The 17706-nt window shown below is 39.0% G+C and overlaps 1 protein-coding gene across 1 annotated transcript in view; it reads right to left on the bottom strand.

Moving 5' to 3' along the window:
• Positions 1-17706, bottom strand: part of LOC125233632 (thrombospondin type-1 domain-containing protein 7A-like) — a 240530-nt gene that overhangs the window by 38315 nt on the left and 184509 nt on the right. Inside the window, 6 exon segments of the mRNA XM_048139699.1 lie at positions 294-502; positions 953-1058; positions 1745-1953; positions 2572-2700; positions 4158-4303; positions 14705-14812. Of these exon segments, the coding sequence (XP_047995656.1) occupies positions 294-502; positions 953-1058; positions 1745-1953; positions 2572-2700; positions 4158-4303; positions 14705-14812 (907 nt within the window).

Below are 17706 nucleotides of genomic sequence, written 5' to 3'. Positions count from 1 at the left end.
ATTAGAAATTGGCTAAATTCTGTCGATTTCTGTTGGGGGGCTGATTTAAACAGCTCCGATAAAACAAACATACTTTCCAAGAGTTCTTTGGAAACGAAGAACATACTTTAATGTAACCTACAAATAAGTATTTCTGTTCACAAGTCCACCCATTGCCAAAATTAGTGTGCGTTTAGTTCAGAACGCAAGAACTGCAAAGAAGAAATTTCGAGAATCTCGTTTGTTCTAGAAGTAAGAAGGCAATGCATGTTCGGAAAATGTAACTTTTAAGATAAAGAAGTTAGATAACTAGCCCCATTATGTCCAACGCATCTGAGTTCCCGACTCCTCCTGCCAGGGCCACAAGTCGTGTGCGGTTGATTCAGCACGCAGGATCCCCACGGCAGGGGCTTCCACGCTGCGCAGCGCGGCGCGGCGCAAGTTCTCTTCTCTTCTAGAGGCGGGCAGGGCGCTCCGCCGCCGGATGCGGCTGCGGTTACTCGGCGACGGCGGACACTGTAGCCTTAGAAAAAAAAAGTTAGGTTTATTAAACGAAGAAAATAATCATAAGCATCTTTAAATACTTATGTATCGCAGTAATTTTAAAGTAAATTACTTTAAATTCGATACTAGACTAAGTAATTGTTTGTTGTTTGAAGTCAGTTACCCTGGCACGCAAGCATGGTCGCGTGATAAACGATATAACGCCAGGTCGTCCTTTTCGCACTATTTGTAAGTGCGATAGGGACGCAACAGTGCGATAAAGTTTATCAAACTAGTGTGCTGCGGCCGCTGGTGTAAGCATAAGTGTATTGTGAGACCATAAGTACATATCTTAATTATATTACATGCAAAAGTAATAACCAATCAATTTCACATAATTATAACTTCGTGTTTACGCTTACTTCAAGCTCTATAACTCCTGAAAAAGAGTGAAAACAGGGCTTCGAAGGTTTGATTTCGGACTACATACCACTGCTGGTGAGCTGTTGCACGGGATTCAAGGGGCACTTGTCAGTCGGTTGGCAGGCTTCCCATTCGCTCCACTCTCCCACTTCGCAGTCACGCGGGCAAGGGACCTGTAACACAAGGTGAGTTGAAAAATCCAGGATTGTTAAACGTAGTTTTTGTACAATAATTAGAAGACCGGTTTGTTTTCCAGGGAAATGTTGCGGAAACTCTCATGATATTCGCTCTTCATCTTGTTTCAGTACACTACCATTTCTACCTGCTAGACAACTTTTTAAATATTGCTGACCTCGCATGGATGGACCTCACAGGGCGTAGGCATCGGAGCGTTAGTCCTTATATACCTGGTTTGCCTTCTCTGAACGCCTCAACCACAACTCGCCGGAGAGAAGTCGCGAGAGTCCAGATCGTCCACCATACACCTTACTCGCTTTAATTTGAGACAATGGTGTCTGTCTCACTCTTACCTCACAGGGCCGCACAAGCGTAGGCGTGGCTTCCCGTCGTTGTACTTCACCGCCACAACTTGGGTTGAAGTCACGATCGTTCATGTTGTCCAACATACACCGCACTCGCTCTAACTGTCATCTGTCTCGCTCTCACCTCACAGGGCTGCACAAGCGTCGGCATCGGCGCATGAGCACACTGCACAGGGTGTAACGCCCTTCCATCAGCCCACACACACGTAGCTTCCCGACGTTGTACCCCGCCGCCACAACTCGCAGGGCTAGAGTCGCGATCGTCCAGGACCACCATACACCGCACTCGCTCTAACTGTCATTTGTCTCGCTCTCACCTCGCAGGGCTGCACAAGCGTCGGCATCGGTGCATGGGCACATTGCACAGGGTGTAACGCCCTCCCGTCAGCCCTCACACACGTGGCCTCTCGTCGTTGTACCCCACCGCCACAACTCGCGGGAGTGGAGTCGCGATCGTCAATGTCATCAGCTTCATCATCGTCGTATATCGCGTCGTCGTCTGCTTCGTCGTTGTCATCGTCGTTGGCTGGAAATTGAAAATATTGTTGTAGTTTATAAAAAAAAGGGTAAATTGCCAGTTACTGGCCAGCGTCCAACAACTAGCCACTCTATACTAAAATGATTTATTTTTACCTATACACAGAGTTTATGACATACAATTTCTATTACTAGCCTCTTTTGTACACACAAAGCAATTTTTAAATGAATACTGAATCTCAGTAACTGGCCAAATTATCCTAAAGTGAAGTCAGATTACCATGACACAGAGTTCATTTTTAGTACAAGGTGGCCAGTTATTGGAAGGGGGCCACTGTCAATTTACCCTACCGGTTGACCGTGTCAGGATATGAAAATCCCGAGCTATTGTAGAAGGGATTGTCGGCAAGAACATCTTTCCCTTTTGATTATAAGCAATTACCATAGTCCATGGACACATGCAGCCGATGTATTTCCATTTATCGCTGCCTAGCACAGAATAAATTAGTTTATCTGTCACACAGCACATGAAATATGCTGCGGCACAGCGACAAATGGGAACACACATGCGAGGAGTTGCAAACGTATTGCCAGCCTATAAGATCTATTCGCACAGTTTTACGTATCTTTTATAGTTGTGAGATTCATACAACGAGTATGTTCTTACCAGGTTTAGGAGTAGCAGTCATTTCGACGGCCACTCTGCAGTCGCCCCACGGTCCAGGAGTCCAGTGGGCCGTCGCCTCCAGAGCTGCTGGCCGGACCTCTTCCACCACGTCGCATTCTTTGCCATTGCCTGGAAATAAAGAATGAAAAATGAGGCAAAGACACATGAGGTGTACGTAAGCTGTAAAAAAACCAGAGCAGGTTCAATAAATAACAAATAACAGCACGTAAACGCAGTACTTATAATAAAGAGTACTATCGTACAGTATGGCCACTCCCTGCATATCGCTGAAAGTGCCGCTAACCCGCTCTCGGTTAACTCACAGTTACCACCTGTCAAGAACGCGATCAGTCGACCAGCCGGCGTATCATGCTTACAATTTTATCACTTGTCCACGTGGATAAGACAACTGTCACTCTCACACTGACATACTTGCCAAAGCGTGACGGATGCTTTATCCACGTGTATAAGTGATAAAATTGGAATCATAATACGCCGGCTGTCTTAACTCACTCATACAAGCATGGTACGAGTTTACACACACGAGCTTAGACTGGGTGCGAAGGAACGCACTTCTTTCATCGCTTCTCTTCTTTCAAACATAAAACACGTCATATGTATTTTAATTCACAGTAATGATACTGAAGAATATTTTATTTATACATTGTAGGTGTGACACACAGAAACAACACAAGCTTTGTTGTTTTCGAGATTGTCGTCAGAAAGCTTATTTTTAAATAAAAAATGTGAGCGTAAGTGCCTTGGATGAAAACACATATTTTAATAATGGTTAATGTAACTCACACTGCTTGTTAAATATTCATGATATTTATACCTAGAAGTGAACGCTACAATTTTATACAAACTCAATGTAACAGCAGGGTGCCAACTGAGGCGAGATGATAAATTCAGGACCTTAATTTGCGGGAATCACAATTCCGCAACACAACCTCTGGCAGACGTCCAAAGTATATCCTGCATCCAATAGCATCCTGTCCCAGGTCCGTATTAAGATGGTTTTGGTAACCTACTGCAAATTGGCATAGTGGCTGCAGTGTCCCTCGATTCAAAAGCATTACCGTGTTAAGGTTAGGTACGTGTCCCAACTGCTGAGTGACGAGAGATTGTGCATAAAGCTAGAAACAAATTATGAGACACGTCACGCGTACGCGGTTGACGACCGCGACTGATAAGTCTGCACAGTCTTAAAACATCCAGCGCGCCAGATTTCTGTCGGACGTCCGAACGCTCAAGGCCACGTCCACGGCTTACGTCCGACAGTTTGCACAATTCCTATTCATTATCTAGATCACAACAGTGGACACGCATCCGCTGACGTGTCGTGTGTTAACCTCCGAACGCGCTTTGTCCGCACTAGCGAACCATCAGTACGCGGCCTCCGAGGCATCCATTCAGCCAGGGAGCAGTCTTCTCGTAAGATACAGACGCGTGATGTGACGACGCGGGCTATATGGAGCGACAGTGTATGACTGGTCTTACCGTGTGGTAACCACCGAACACGCTTTATCCGAAGGTCTTAACTGCTGACTGAAGAGAGATTGTGCATGTGTGTCTTAGTGTCTCACCGTGTGGTAACCTCCGGACGCGCCTCGTCCGCACTAGCGCGCCGTCAGTACGCGGCCGCCACGGCATCCATTCAGCCAGGGAGCAGTCTTCTCGTAAGATACAGACGCGGGACGTCCCGACGCGAGCTAGCGCTGAACCGCAATACCTGAAAACAATATTCAATAAATTCTTTTATAGCAAAAAAACCGGCCAAGAGCGTGTCGGGCCACGCTCAGTGTAGGGTTCCGTAGTTTTTCGTATTTTTCTCAAAAACTACTGAACCTATCTAGTTCAAAACAATTTTCCTAGAAAGTATTTATAAAGTTCTACTTTTGTGATTTTTTTCATATTTTTTAAACATATGGTTCAAAAGTTAGAGGGGGGGGGGGACGCACTTTTTTTTCCTTTAGGAGCGATTATTTCCGAAAATATTAATATTATCAAAAAACGATCTTGGTAAACCCTTATTCATTTTTAAATACCTATCCAAGAATATATCACACGTTGGGGTTGGAATGAAAAAAAATATCAGCCCCCACTTTACATGTATGGGGGGTACCCTAATAAAACATTTTTTTTTCATTTTTTATTTTTGCACTTTGTTGGCGTGATTGATATACATATTAGTATCAAATTTCAGCTTTCTAGTGATTACGGTTACTGAGATTATCCGCGGACGGACGGACGGACGGACGGACGGACGGACGGACGGACGGACGGACGGACGGACGGACGGACGGACGGACGGACGGACGGACGGACGGACGGACGGACGGACGGACAGACAGACATGGCGAAACTATAAGGATTCCTAGTTGACTACGGAACCCTAAAAATTGCTCAAATTCATAAAACATTTTTTCTTTCTTTTTTTCTCAGAAACGCGTGGTTAAAGTTATGCGGCTTCCTAGCGAGCACCCTGTATAGAATAAAGGCCGGAGTGCATATTGAACATTGTCGCAGCTGTTGCGAGGCAGTTTTCACGCCAGTTGGCTACCCGATAAGGAAGCCGGTCGTGCATGCATCGCCATGTGTGAACTCAAATTGCAACTACCAAGGCATGTAGTAATTAGTGTTGGCTCAAACTAAGCTGTTTAGACATTTAGGTAAAATTTCCGAAAAATAAGAATAGGTAGTAATTTTAAGGCCTAAGACTAATAAACTAGATCCGAATAATGACGGAAAGAAATTTGATGACGGAGATCGGATTTACGTACTTAGTGCGTAAAGTACCATACAAATAACTACGGCTATGACAGATTCGAATAGGATTTGGATAGGACGTATCGCGATACCGCTCTTAGTGTGGTGAAGAATTTTGTATTTCACTCAATGGAAAATGTTGTTCAACCTACGTGATTTGAAACCCTCGAAACGCTCAAGATTCCACATTTTGAGGTACTCGCTACGGTTGTGGTTCAATATAGGAATCTTTCTCGTGCTGGAATATTAATATTGGCATATGCGGTTAAACAGCAACTTTGCTTCCTTGTAAAACGAATAACTATTCCAAAATCTGTTTTACCTACTCCACCAATGCACAAATACTAATCCTTATACAGCTACTACAGTGTAGATATTCCTATGTATTCTCCAGTGAGTTCCTGACTTTATAATTGTTGTTATACACTGTGTAACATTGCAGCACAAAGGTTCTTTGTCCGCTCGCTGGTACACAAATACTGACCGGATTACGGAAGGCTTTATATAAACCTGCAAGCACCCAGTGTTCGCTTGAGAATTAGTAGATATATTAGAGCAAAGTTAACACAATATTTGGCTTTCTTAAGATCCTAGTTCCTACTCTACAAAATTAATAAAACCCTCAGTATTTTTTAAATACTTTTTTACTTCCTTGAGTCGAAGTTATTATGAGAAAATATTACAAAAGAGATCGCTATTCGGAATATTAATAGCAACAACATACTCAATTCAAATATTTTTTTATTATATTTATCATTGCTAAGTAATCATTGCGTTAAGAAAAATGGAAGAAATGTTTTTCTTACTTTGCGTTCCAACAAAATGTAGAATTATAAGATCGTTTTATTAGTCAGGGACCAAACGACCTCTTTTACAAAAAGTCGTCGACATCTCTTCTAAATACCTAAAACAGGTATGGATGTGTTCCTCGTTCTGTCCAGATTACGAATTGACCTGTTTTAGTTTAAGGAGGGGGGGACGGGTTGAGAAAAAGGGGGGAGAAAGATGGCGGCCGACCATCATAGATATTTATTCACATCTCGACTCCTATGGCACCAATCTGTTCGTGCGAGGTGTCATTTGAAAGCTTATTAAACCTACTTTAATTGTATTTAAATAACTATACTCATAAAAGTAACCGTTTACGAAATATTTTAAAATATGTGTTTTTTTATCGCGCATGAATTGCACAAGTACTAGTAAAAAATGCGTCTAACTCAATAAACAATAACTTTACCGCAATTGATGTTATTATAAAATTTTTGCGTCTATTCATGTTCTTTCTAAAAATATAAGTTTAATTGGTATATGATAATATATAACCATGTAATTACGAATTTGGTTTAGCAGGAGTCACTCTGCCCGGTCGCAGAAATGGGCGCTGACCGTAGTAAAGCATTCAATATTTTTGAGGTCCTATTTTACGGATCCATATGCGAGAGGTATCATTTCAAAGCTAATTAAATCTACTATATTTTTTTTATAAATAACTATAGTCATAAAGGTAGCTGTTTAGAAAATATTTGAAAATATGTGTTTTATAGACCATGAGTCGCACAAGTAGCTACTGGTAAAAAATGCTTCTTAATCCATAAACAACAACTTTTCCGGAATTAATGTTAGTATATAATTTACGCGGAATTTCATGCGCTTTCTAATAACATAAGTTTTATTGGTGTATGATATTATATAACTAAGTAATTACAAATTTAGTTAAGTAGGGGCCACAGCGCCCGGCCACGTATGGATGCTGACCGTCGCCAAATTTTCTATATTTTTCAGATCCTATTTTATTGAACAGGAATCTTTTGAAAGTATATTATGCGTACTATCATTAGTTCTCAATAATTTTAGTTGTAACTGTAGTAGCTAACAAAATATTTGAAAATATGCATTGGAACCGATGTGAGTAAAACATGCTTCTAGCTCAATGAATTATATTTTTTCCGCAATTGATATACTAACAAAATAAACGCCAAAATGACCTTAAACCTTTTCAAATAATAAGTTTTGTCAGTATTGCATAAACAATTAATGTTAATTTATCCATCATACTCACTGCGCACCGTCATATACATGGATGACCATTTTCGTTGCCGTTTTCATAATTTTTAAGATTGTATCTTGGTGCATGACCAATAAACAATAACTTTACCGCAAATAATGATATTATAAGATATACAGGACATTTCATGTGCTTTCTAAAAATATAAGTTTTATTGATGTATGATATTATACAACCAAGTAATTACGAATTTGGTTTAGCAGGTGTCACTGCAACCCCGTGACGTAAATAGGTGCTAACCGTCGCCTAATTTTATGTATTTCTCAGATCCTATTTTAGCGATCCATTTGTGAGAGGTATCATTTGAAAGAATATTATGCGTACTATCGTTACTTTTTAATAATTTTAGTCGTAATTGTAGAAGTTCCCAAATATTTGACAATAAGTGTATTTTTACTGTATATGAATAGCATTCGCACTGATACGAGTGAAACATGCTTCTAGCTCAATAAATTATATTTTTCCGCAATTGATATAATAACGAAATGAACCGCAAAATGTATGGCCTTTACAAAAAAAGAGTTTTGTTAGTTTTGCTTAAACAATTATGTTAATTTGTCCACCATACCCACTGCGCACGGTCAATAGTCATATAAACGGATGTCCAAAGCCGTTGCCTTAATTTTTTCATCATTTTACAGAGTTTATTTTACTGATCAATTAAGTATATATTTATTTTAAATATAGATCAGTGAAATAAAGTCTGAAAAATCATGAAAAAAGGTAACGACGGTGGACATCCATTTATATGATGGTGCCCAGTGGGTGAGGTGAACAAATTAAAATTAATTGTTTATGCAATACAAACCAAACTTATTTTTTGTGTAAGTCATACATTTTCCGTTTATTTTGTTATTATATCAATTGCGGAAAACAATAATTTTTTGAGCTAGAAGCGTGTCTTAATAATGCCAATGCTATTCTTGCACAGTAAAATACACATATTACTAATCAAATATTTTGTAAACTTCTACAGTTTCGACTTGAAGTATTAGAAATAAAGGTAGTACGCATAATATGCTTTCAAATGATACCTCTCACAAATTTATCAGTAAAATAGGATCTGAGTAATGTAGAAAATTTGGCGACGGTCAGTCAGCACCCAATATCGTGACAGGCCGCAGTGACCCCTGCTAAACCAAATTCGTAATTACTTGGTCATATATTATCATACATCAATAAAACTTACATTTTTAGAAAGCGCATGAAATTTCGCGTAAATTTTATAATAACAGTAATTGCGGTAAAGTTATGGTTTATTAAGTTAGAAGCATTTTTTATCTGCATATGTGCAACTCATGCTCGAAAAAAAAACTCATGTTTTCAAATATTTTGTAAACAGCTACCTCTATAACGATAGTTATTCAAAAATAATTATAGTAGGTTTAATTTGCTTTCCAATGATACCTCTTACATATGGATCCGTAAAATAGGAACTTAAAAATATTGAATACTTTACTACGGTCAGCGCTCATTTATGCGACCGGCGGAGTGACCACTACGAAACAAAATTCGTAATTTCATGGTCATATTATCACTTACCAATAAAACTTATATTCTTAGAAAGCTCATGAATAGTCGCGTAAATTTTATAATAACATCAATTGCGGTAACGTTATTGTTGTGATTTAGAAGCATTTTTTACCAGTACTTGTGCGATTCATGCTCGATAAAAAACACATATTTTCAAATATTTTGTAAACAGCTACCTTTATGACTATAGTTATGTGTAAACAATTATAGTAGGTTTAATTATCTTTCAAACGATACCTCTCACATATGGATCCGTAAAATAAGACCTCAAAAATATTGAATACTTTACTACGGTCAGCGCCCGTTTATGCGACCTGGAGGATAACCCCTGCCAAACAAAATTCTTAATTACATGGTTATATATTATCATATACCAATGAAACTTATATTTTTAGAAATAACATGAATAGACGCAAAAAATTTATAATAACATCAATTGCGGTAAAGTTATTGTTTATTGAGTTAGACGCATTTTTTACTAGTACCTGTGCAATTCATGCGCGATAAAAAAACACATATTTTCAAATATTTCGTAAACAGTTACTTTTATGAGTATAGTTATTTAAAAACAATTAAAGTAGGTTTAATAAGCTTTCAAATGACACCTCGCACGAACAGATTGGTGCCATAGGACTCGAGATGTGAATAAATATCTATGATGGTCGGTCGCCATCTTTCCCCCCCTTTTTCTCGACCCGTCCCCCCCTCCTTAAACTAAAACAGGTCAATTCGTAATCTGAAGAGAACGAGGAACACATCCATACCTGTTTTAGGTATTTAGAATATATTAAAAGAAGTAGCATCATAAAAAATCTCTTTGTTGTGACACAAAAACGCAAAAGTTAAAATTATGAGCAATATGCCGTCAAATTCGTAGTCAACGTTTTTTTGAGGTAGGCACAGAATATATAATAGTACAAAGGTAGAGCTGTATTTTTATAACTTGACGGAGTACATTTTTGGAACTAAGTATATAAAATAGGTATATTATATTCGCTTTTAATAGCTTAATTTGTATGATGTTCGTGTTTCCAAGTGTTTACTTTGCACGATAAGAGCGTACACATACCTACACAATTACACATACACAATGTTTGGTTAAAATTTACTGTAAACATAGAACAGAATCGTGTACGATCGATAGGTCACGACCTTTGCGAATTAAATATACCTTCTAATTATCAGCAACCCTAACCGTTTTGTATAATTTTACAGTCAGCACAAGTACTGTTGCAAAATAGTTCTTTGTTTTGCAAAGCGGCAAAGTTGTTATATAATCATTAATCACACGTGCAAATATTCATTCCAGAGTAAGCCAAATATTCCTATATTAAACAGATGGCGTATCGATGGTGTATTTTTGAAATTACCATTAACCAGACCAAGACTTAGAGCGTAATTCATATATTGTGTGCCCCTATTTGACACTTGGAAGACGCGGAAGTAAATAACGTCAAGTCAGCTATGTAAAGTATGTACTGTAATGTTCGTTGAACAAAATAAAAGTAATATATTTTTATTAAATCATATGAATACATATGTGCCGTAGGGCTTACCGTTTAAATATACACAGTGTTTTAGGTTAGGCCGTAAACAATGTGAAACAGGCGGCGGATCGATAGAAGGTCACGACCTGTGCGAATTAAATATTCCTTCTAATTGTCAGTGACTGTGCCTGTAGCCAAGATCCAAGATAACAATTGTTTACTTTTCGTGGCGTGTCGTGGTTATCGCTCTTTTCTTTATAGCTCTCCCATGTTGGTGCGACCGACACGAGAGAGAATAATATCGTATAGGAGCGTCCTCCGCGGAGGAAATTCCCGTGAAATCGCGTGGGTGAGCGCCCTGTCGATGGCGCGCGGTGCGATGATGAAAAGTAGACGTTAGTTCCTCAGAACACAACCCATTGTACAGGCGATAACACACATAAGGAGGTGAAGTTTCTCCTTAGACTTAAGGTATTGAACTGCCTGTGAGTTTGGGATCGTCGACAGTTCGCACAGCGCGTCTTTGCGAATGCAAGTCAAAGGATCCAAGCTGGTATCCAGGCGCTCCTGCCCAAAGGCGACAGCAGTACTCCATGTGTTGTCTGACTTGCCACAGATTCCACGTTACGCTCTGTGCTATCAAAACTACGGCATAAGTTGTCTTTGGATCGACTCTACACCTGAGTAGATATAGACAAATTCAAAACATTGTGGTGTACTATTTAAAATGCTGGGTATACTGTGTGCTAAATGCGAAGCCATTTCGTAATGGGTTGGTCCGTTCGTGAGTTATTGCTTTAAATTACAAACACCTGTGGCACGGGGCTAGTACAATCAAGCAATAAATAAAAGTGTTGAAAATTATATTGCTTTATGTAAACACCCCAACCCCTGTCATAGATGCAAAGACCTATTATTATGTAAACGTAATATTGCTTTATGGAAACAGGTTGTTTTTAATTATGAACAAATTGTTAACAATTTTTTTTGCAAATTTTGTAGATAAAGTTTAGTTTTAATTAACTTAGTGATATAATTTTGTACACTTGTAAAACATCATAATTAAGTATAAATGCTTCAAAGTAATTATCACAATTAAAAGATTTAATTACTTAACCTTCTGCCTACCTGCCTATATTTTTAATTTGAACTACCTACTTATATATCCCATACCTACCGCCGGTTTATGTCCTATGGGTAGGACAAATATAGGCACAAGGTTAAAGCTATTTTGGATTTATAAGTATGTATTTATTAACAAACCATTAAATTGTATATGTTAATAAGTTTGGATTATTATCTTCAATTAGTACAAATACACACATAATAAATGAAGGATTTGTAAGTTCGTTTATGATGAAGAAATAGCCAAAATTAGGAAACTACTTATATTTTTGAAGAAGGCGGTACATCCACAAAATACTAGCGATAAGGGACGTGCGAAGAGAGCAACAGCGTATATCGACTGGTTTAAAAATTGCTCTAGTACGGTTAACTATCAGGACCGCTCCCGCGCCCCGCGCGTTCTCCCCGTTCGTCCCCTAGCTTTGACAAACGTAAAAACCGGCCAAGAGCGTGTCGGGCCACGCTCAGTGTAGGTTTCCGTAGTTTTCTGTGTTTTTCTCAAAAACTACTGAACCTATCAAGTTCAAAACAACTTTCCTAGAAAGTCTTTATAAAGTTCTGATTTTTTTCATATTTTTTAATCTTATGGTTCAAAAGTTAGAGGGGGGGGGGGGGGGGCACACTTTTTTCCTTTAGAAGCGATTATTTCCGAAAATATTAATATTATCAAAAAATGATTTTAGTAAACCCTTATTAATTTTTAAATACCTATCCAACAATATATCACACGTTGCGGTTGGAATGAAAAAAAAAATCAGTCCCCACTTTACATGTAGGGGCGGTACCCTAACAAAACATTTTTTTCCACTTTTTATTTTAGCACTTTGTCGGCGTAATTGATATACATATTGGTACCAAATTTCAGCTTAGAAAGCTATCGTGCTATCGGTTACTGAGATTATCCGCGGACGGACGGACAAACAGACATGGCGAAACTATAAGGGTTCCTAGTTGACTATGGAACCCTAAAAACAGGTATTTAAAACTTAAATCTAATTGCGTCGCTCACAATATATGTATGTAAATAACGACATCTTATTCATAAAAGTACGGACCGATACAGACGGACTGCAACCGCAGTTTGTATAGAAACTGCATGTCGACTGCACGCCAACTGAAACGTCGGCGTCCCCATTCAATTTACAGTTGCGGTGCAGTCCGTGTGGTGACTGGTCATATATTGATATCTCTTTCATGTTAATGGAGACCCAGTGAGATAGAGGACGAGGTAATGGGGAATTGTGAAGTTCCATTGAATAAGTACATACTATATTTGGGGTTGCGGCAAGTATAGGAGCATTTTCAAAAATTGGGACCCAAAATTTGTGAAAGTTGTTGACAAAAATTAACTATATCAGTTTCGTGACGACAATTAAGTATGAAATTTTAATAATAATAATTTGTGTTAATTACATAAACTATATAAGCAATAATCTACATTTAGAATATGGTCAAAGTTGGTTTTTAGACAAATTTTATTCTTAATTGTCGTCACAAAACTGACATCGGGTTAATTTTTTTAACAACTGTCACTAATTTTGGGTCCCAATTTCTGAAAAGGCCCACATTATTTAATGGAACTCCACATTACCTTGTCACATGCTACGGGTTCGTAGACCGGTACGCTCTACGCCGTAGCACGTAGCTTCATTATCACCGACACTTTTTTATCGAAATACTAAAACACTGATGAAAAGAATTCATCAAGTCGACTCTGTTTTACATGGGACCGATTCTGTTTCACGATTTGTTCTTATTTTGATATTACGATGTAATTCAAATTACAAGTTTTTTGAAAGTTTTGTACAAAATGTCATTTGATTTTTAGGTATCAATCGCTTTTCAGACATGAAAATATTGTGAAAGAATCTGATCAATTTCTTAAAAAAGTTTAATGGGAGGAAGATATTCTCAGGATTCTAAGGGTCGGTCGCACCAAAGCAAACCGTCTGTCATCGAATTAAGCGTTAGCAATTTTTTTCTGCTGCGTGACGTTAACAGCTCTGCTAACTATGGTTTATGCCACTGGCCCTATGTTGACCCTAGTCTCCCTAAGTTGACCCTAGTAACAGCCTTCGAACTGTGGCAATCAGTTGAAGACGAGGAAAGTGATGATTACGTACGTATGCGATTAAAGGTAAAATCAAAACACAAATTGCATTCATCATCCTCCTTCCGTTATTCCGGCACTTGCCACGGCTCATGGGAGGCTGGGGTCCGCTATGACATAAATTACATTATCAAATCGTTAAAACACAATCCGCTATCAGAAAAATGGAAATAAAAAAATAAAAAAAGTTTTTCTTTACTGAAATATTGATATTGTTAACTATAAACATATATTCGTTCAAAGAAGCATTTTGGGTCGGTAACTATGTTTTGGCCACTCATATTAATCCTAAGCGACCTAACGTCATATCAAAAGAAAATTTAACTAAGACACAATCGGCCCCCAAGCTCCGCTCCTGCCGCTATCAGAAAAATGCAAATGTCTGCCGTAAAACAACCGCCAAGTTCGTGAATTGTTCTCAATAAAACCCGTAAGTGGTTGCTGCAAGTTGGATTTAGTTCCATATTCCGCTGTGACCCAGTTCTTTAAGTCGGATGCATGACCTGAATCGAGATTAGTCGGATTTGGGATAAGTTTGTTTTAGTTTTAGATACTTTATATGACAAATGTTTACTTACTTAAAACGAAAATGAAGGGTAGTTTAAATTAGTTTTATGCCGTGGTTTGCGTGGACGTGGCGATGCGACGCGACGCGGCGTGATTAGACAAATTTCTGTGGAAGTATTTTAGGTGGGCGATATCGATGAACTGTCGATGATAGCTGACCCTTTAGCACAACTTGCCTTGTCGCGCGCGAGTCCATACTTGAAGTCGCGCTTGATGTATGGACTCGCGCTCGACGCGTTGTGCTAAAGGGGCTGATAGGCGACGCGATGCGAGTTTGACGACAGCTGAGCTGACTCTATTGCAGCCTATACTGTATATAGAGTTAAAAGTTAAGTAGCAAACAAACGACCGCACCGCGCGACTGGTTTTTTTTTTACGAAAGTGAGAGAGTAACTTATTCTCGCTCTCTCTAAAATTAGTATGTGGATGACCGGTGTGGTGACAACATGTGTTAGCACTATTAAAATAAGCACTCACATGTTCTCGACGAACTGGCCATCCTTCTTCCGGCACTGCACCTGCCGCCGCTGCAGCCCCAGCCTCGGAGAGTGCACCAGGGAGTCTGCCTCCGCGTGCACGTTGAACCTGCAACAATGCATACAAAACATTTTTATAACAACATCGTACAACAACATTTAAAGTTTGAAAAAATCCAACCCCAACCGACCGGTTTGACGACCGGTTTGGCTCAGTCGGTAGTGACCCTGCCTGCTGAGCTGCGGTCCTGGGTTCGAATCCCGGTGTTAAGGATTGTAGCTTTAAAAATATATTAAAAATAATTTCGCCTGGCAACATTATGAAAAAAAAAATAAAAAAAAAAATATAACCGTCGATTCACTTCCTCTTTTCCCATGTCGTCTCGAGGAGCATGTCGCGCTAACCTTTTCGAAATTAAAGTAAAATATAATATACTCGTGAAAAATCGTGTGTGAGTTTGTGGAAGGCTGATCGATTGAAGAAGCACGTCGCCTGTTCCATTTTCGGTGTCTGAGCTGGTTAAGGTAACTCGGATTCAAGGTAAGTCTGGACGAGCCGAGATTCGAGGAGCCTGGCCAGCCACCGCCGACTGCTGCATCGTCGCCTACAGCCGAACAAGGTGAGTGCTTCCCACAATTGACCCAGCCTATCTTAAATTCCCTAATTTCTTGTCGTGTCGTTCGTGTCGTTAAGCTATAAAATTAATCGAATACAGTCCACATATATAATTTAAAGATATCGAAGTAAAATAATCCCCTACACCCGGTAAGGGCATTTATTTGTGTGATGAGCACAGATATTTGTTCCTGAGTCATGGACATTTCCTATGTATATAAGTATTTGTATATTATGTATATTGTTGTCTGAGTACCCACAATACAAGCCTTCTTGTGCTTACCGTGGGGCTCAGTCAATCTGTGTAAGAATGTCGTATAATATTATATTATATTGTATTATATTATATTACCCAAGATATAGCGGACCCATTTCATTCATTTCAATCATCAAACATGGCTAAGAACACTCACGACTAATTCAGCTTTCAAACAAAAAACTAAATCTAATCGGTTCATCCGTTCGGGAGGTACGATGCCACAGACAGATACGTACACACATACACAGAGACATAAAGACAGACAGATAGACACGTCAAACTTATAACATTTAATAAAGAAGAGTCAAACGGCAGTCAAGCGGATCTACTTGGGTCGTTAACTGGACGCCGTCGTGCTGGCCATCCTATATCGCACTATTTGTAAGTGCGATAGGGACGACCTGATGTTTTATCATTTATCGCGCGACCATGCTTGTCTGCCTGAGTACCATGGGGCGGATAGAGTGCAGGCAAGCAGCGAGGGCTGACGTGATGTCGCTGCGGACATCACGTCATGGAGGCCAAGACTCATATTATTAAATTAAAACGGGACTTAATCGCGTAAAACTTACGTTTTATATTTAACCCGACGTTTCGGACATGACATTACGTCCGTGGTCACGGGTAGACTGGCTGGGAGTTGTATCAATATCTTCTAGCTGTACGAGTTTAACGTCGGGTTAAATATAAAACGTAAGTTTTACGCGATTAAGTCCCGTTTTAATTTAATAATATGAGTGAAGATCGTGTTAGTTTAAGCCAAGACTCATTTTGGGTCATCGCGCTAACAAAGTAAGTTTGTTGAAAAACATTATGAAACACGTGTGCATTTTTCATTAGTGTCATTACACACATCGGCTCTCTTATGCCCGCACAACATCGCGTTGTGAGTAGTGACAGTAGTGATCAACATAGAAGACTTGTGCCACAATATGTGAGCGTGCACGGGAAAACGTCCCACTTTGTCGATTGCTATAAAGCCGCTATGTTAGTTTATTCATATAAAGATAAAGATACAAGTAAATCTCGCTTTAATGATAACCGACAAAGTGGGACGTTTTACTAAACACAACACACACATATATCATTAATCACTACTTACTAAATTACCCAAAATACTATTATAGGTGTACCTACTATTAGGCCTGATTTAGACGGCGTGCGAACTCGCGTGCGATTTTAGTTACATTGCGGGCTGTTGAGGTTACATATAATTTTGCACAGCCATCCAATACCGCAATGTAATAAAACTCGTATGCGAGTTCTCGTATCGTCTAAATGGGCCCTTATTATCGAAATACGAGTAAATTAATTGTAGTCGCAGACATACCTAATTTATTAATTCTGACAGTAGACACAATAATTATTATATTATACAACATGAAATCTATTGAATTTCGCTCACAAAGGAATCATCAATACCTATTAGGTTAAATCCTAGGTCTTCCAATAAATTAAGCCATTCAATTAAATTACGTTTCGTTATTGGGCACGAACAAAAGACTGGCGGGTTGTATTACTATAGTAAGTACGAATGATACTATACGATGAAAGAGATAGTACTATGAACTCAGTTGTAAATAGTTGTTGCGGATAGTGGAGACAACAGACAACTAGACTTAATAAATTGGTCTAGGTTAGGACGAGATCGGTCGTCATTGATAAGATAGTCTGGTTGTCTGCCTTTAGGTACATTTAATCTAGTGTTATTGGAGTCCCGGGTTTAAATATCGAAAAGGATATTTATTTGGGGTGTGAATATACACTATGTAACATAATTGCCGAAGATAAATCCTACGGCTTATACATTACCTTTAATTTTCATGGTGTTTATTTTAAAAAAAGGAAGTGGTATTCGTAACCGCTATTCGATACTGGTTATGCTCTTAAATGGATCACCAGCATTAATGTTACATCCTGTATATAAGAAACATTTTTATTTTAAATTTGATTATTGTCTAACTAGGTAGTCAGTACCTAAATATAAATAATAGTGGAGTCGATGACAACCAACCCCTGTGACAACCACTAGGCTTGTGCCGTTTCGTTCGTTGATCGGAGCGCTCCGATCTCGTTCAATCGCTCCCATGAACTAGTTCGCTCTTTTAGGTCTTTTGCTCATTTAGTT

This window comes from Leguminivora glycinivorella, chromosome 14 (assembly GCF_023078275.1).
Source record: "Leguminivora glycinivorella isolate SPB_JAAS2020 chromosome 14, LegGlyc_1.1, whole genome shotgun sequence".
Taxonomy (NCBI): Eukaryota; Metazoa; Arthropoda; class Insecta; order Lepidoptera; family Tortricidae; genus Leguminivora; species Leguminivora glycinivorella.
The sequence above is the reverse complement of the archived record's forward strand: the minus strand, read 5'-3'. Positions and strand labels throughout refer to the sequence as shown.